General features: G+C 40.9%; 1 protein-coding gene across 1 annotated transcript; it reads left to right on the forward strand.

The window, feature by feature from the left end:
- The first annotated feature begins 359 nt into the window (after nucleotides 1–359).
- Nucleotides 360–2,711, forward strand: TIM13 (translocase of the inner mitochondrial membrane 13). The gene is made up of 2 exons (XM_089159961.1): nucleotides 360–564; nucleotides 2,401–2,711. The coding sequence occupies exons 1-2, from the start codon at nucleotides 445–447 to the stop codon at nucleotides 2,548–2,550; spliced, it is 270 nt and encodes an 89-aa protein (XP_089016087.1). The 5' UTR covers nucleotides 360–444; the 3' UTR covers nucleotides 2,551–2,711.
- The last annotated feature ends 346 nt before the right edge of the window (nucleotides 2,712–3,057 follow it).

The following is a 3,057-nucleotide window of genomic DNA, read 5'->3' on the forward strand; positions in this document are numbered from 1 at the left end:
AATGGCCACTGCAAATAACATATGCAGCCCAATGTTCTGATCCAGAAGACCACTTTGAGAAAACCACAGGCAGCCTGCGCCTTGCGATCAGAAAATACGGTGATACTCTCAAGTTTGAGTGTCTGACCCAATAGAGAGGCCCATTAATTGTGGCCACCAATCCGAACTCGAAGAGAGCTTAGAGCCTTAGATTGGTTATGCAAGAAAAGTGGTTTCTAATTAGTCCAAAGTACCAACTCACACTACCCAGCCCAGCCCAGCCCAGCCCTACCCAACCCAACCCAACCCGACGATGGCCCAAAGATGGTACAAGTCATATGTTGATGTTGATATCCTCAAGGCCAAGGAATTAGGGCATTTTGATTTCCGTTTGGCGGCCAAAGAAGAAGAAGAAGAAGAAGCAGCAGCAGCCGGGAGAGACACAGGGGGAGAGTACGGGAAAACATGGATGTATTTTCATCTCCTTCGGGCGGGTCGTCGTCGCCGTCTCAGCCGTCTACGGAGGCTTTGATGGACCAGTTGAAGGTTCAGCTTGCTCAGGCTCATGCGGAGGAGTTCCTTGAGGTAACCATGCCTTTCTTTGCTGCCGATCTTTTTTTTAACGAGGCGGTCATGCTTATATACATAATCATGCGGGACTGTTTTGCGATTTTACGCCAGTCTCACACTATTGGGCTCTGTGCTTCTATCGCCTACCAGAGCCTTTGATGTTTGAGACATTGTGGATCTATTATGATAGTTTCGCCCCCTTTAATTCATTACTGTGTTGTAGTTTTTTCAAAATACCGTCCTGTCCACAACATCCCCTTCTCTTGTTCTTCTTCTTCTTCTTCTTCTTTTTTATCCTTCTTACTTGTTATTCAATCTTTTCTTTACCATAACCCCTTTTAAATGAGAACTACGATCAATATCTGGCAAATTCTTTTTGGAATAGAGTTTTGGGGCGTTCTATGGCTCGCTTTTGGAGGTTTGTGTTATTAGATTCGACTATCCTGAACACATCCCTACCGTGTATAACTTTCTTAATGAATCAAACTTGGGTTGGTTCATGGTTGGAGTTATTATTCTTGCAACCAAATCGCTACCCTGTCGTGTAATTCGTTTTCATTCTAGTTTCATAGCCAATTGCGGATTTCTTAACTCTACCAGTCTCTGCTCAGACCTATAGAAGAAAACCAAGATATCTTTGTGTTATGACCAATTCTGTTCAGCTCCTCCCAGGGGTCCGATCTGATCACCTGCAAGTAAAAGAACAACATCAAAGGAGTGCTGCTGCTCCTGGGCCAGTGGAAGAAATCTGGCTCTCAAATTAGAGCCCAATTAATTATAAAGCCATTGAAATGCAGGATATGATGAGGGTGCACAGTATTACAGATACTCCAATTTTAGTTTCCATGGTTTCTAGTTTGCACAAATTTCAGCATTTAGATGTTTGTGTCATATTGATGATAGGGTTTTAATGTCATGCGTGATGAATGCTATACTGGAACTATTCACAGCGAATGCTCTTTTTTTTTTTTTTCTTTTCATATTTGAGTTATTCTACTCTTTAACTATTATTTTCCTTTAGGGGAGAGGGTTGGGGATGCTGCTGGCACCTGTGCTCAATTGAGAGCATGGGGAAGGTAGGGCAGGGAGGGTCATTTATCCTTTGCAATTCTCATCCTTCAAATTCCCCTGAAATTCCCTTTAGGAAGTTGACACTGATCCCTATTATTTCATCCCTAACTTTCTTTTCTCTACTTTTTCCTGCACTTTCCCTTGTCTCTCCACTCCACTCCTCCCTTGTCCTTGCTGCAAACATCTCGCTGCTTTCTTTCCCAAAACACCAAGCAGAAATGGCAACAAAGAAACATTCCTTTTTCGGATGTGTGTCATGTATTGATGATTACAGTATGTTGATTTAACATACTCCAAATCCTGTGCAAGAAATATGGACCTGGCAACTCAACCTGCTCTTTTTGATTTAAGCTCTCCTCTTCTGCTCAGTTCACTTACTACACATGATTAATTCTTTTCTCTTCTCTTCATTTGCTGTTTCTGAGCTTTTCTAATTTATTCAGTAGCTACAGTTACGGTGGTATTAGTTCCAGTGCTGCACTTTGAACCTCGTTGTGGGGAGAAGCTAAAGGTTCATAAGTACAATGTTATTTATTTATTTTTTGACATCTTATGCAATTTCATTGAATGTAGCAACACACCTGTGGTGTTGGCAACGGGTTTCCATTGAAATATTACCAGCATGCATATATGAAGTACAACTGTTTGAAGACTACATTTTGGATTCTGTTTTATTTTTCTTCAATCTAATGTCATTTTATTTTCTTTCTCCTCATCTATACGAGTAGAAATATTAATGCGGTAATTATGCTGATTCTGTTTTGCTTGATTGCATACAAGACAATCAGAGGCAAGTGCTTTGATAAGTGCATTACAAAGCCAGGGACAAGCCTGAGTGGGAGTGAAAGTAGTTGCATTTCAAGATGTGTGGAGCGCTACATTGAAGCCACAGGTATTATCAGCCGAGCTCTTTTTAGCTCACCGCACTAGAGTTTTGACGATCTTTGCCGCTGGCATATCCCCAGGAAATTGCATGATTATGGAGGATTCTTGTTACTTGTGCTTCCCGCCCCCAACAAACACCCCAAAAGCTCTTGTTTAACTTAAAATTTTTCTTGGGTTTTTCAATTAAGTCAGGAATTCATATGGTTTGCTTTTGGCCTTCGTTGTTTTTTTTTTTTTTTTTTTTTTGGGTCGAATGTTTTGGGACACAACATATGTTCGAGGTCTGGAAAGTTCTAATTTTAGTTTCTTTTGGGATTTTTATTTCCATAACGATTTGATAAGAATCATGCAAGTCTTAGGTTTGATGAGCAAGCAACGTTGGGGCATTTTGCCACTTTTTGTATTTGTATAAGAATGCAACCATCAAGCAGTAGGCTACCCAATAGCCAGGATTCTTTGACCATCAAGTAGAATGATTCAAATGGGAGGAGGGACATGTCAAAAATCCATTAACATAGATGTGTTGATGGTGTTATTGCCTGAGGAACAGGC

The sequence above is a fragment of the Hakea prostrata genome, chromosome 6 (genome assembly GCF_041222555.1).
Source record: "Hakea prostrata isolate BN-2017 chromosome 6, UWA_Hpros_2, whole genome shotgun sequence".
NCBI lineage: Eukaryota > Viridiplantae > Streptophyta > Magnoliopsida > Proteales > Proteaceae > Hakea > Hakea prostrata.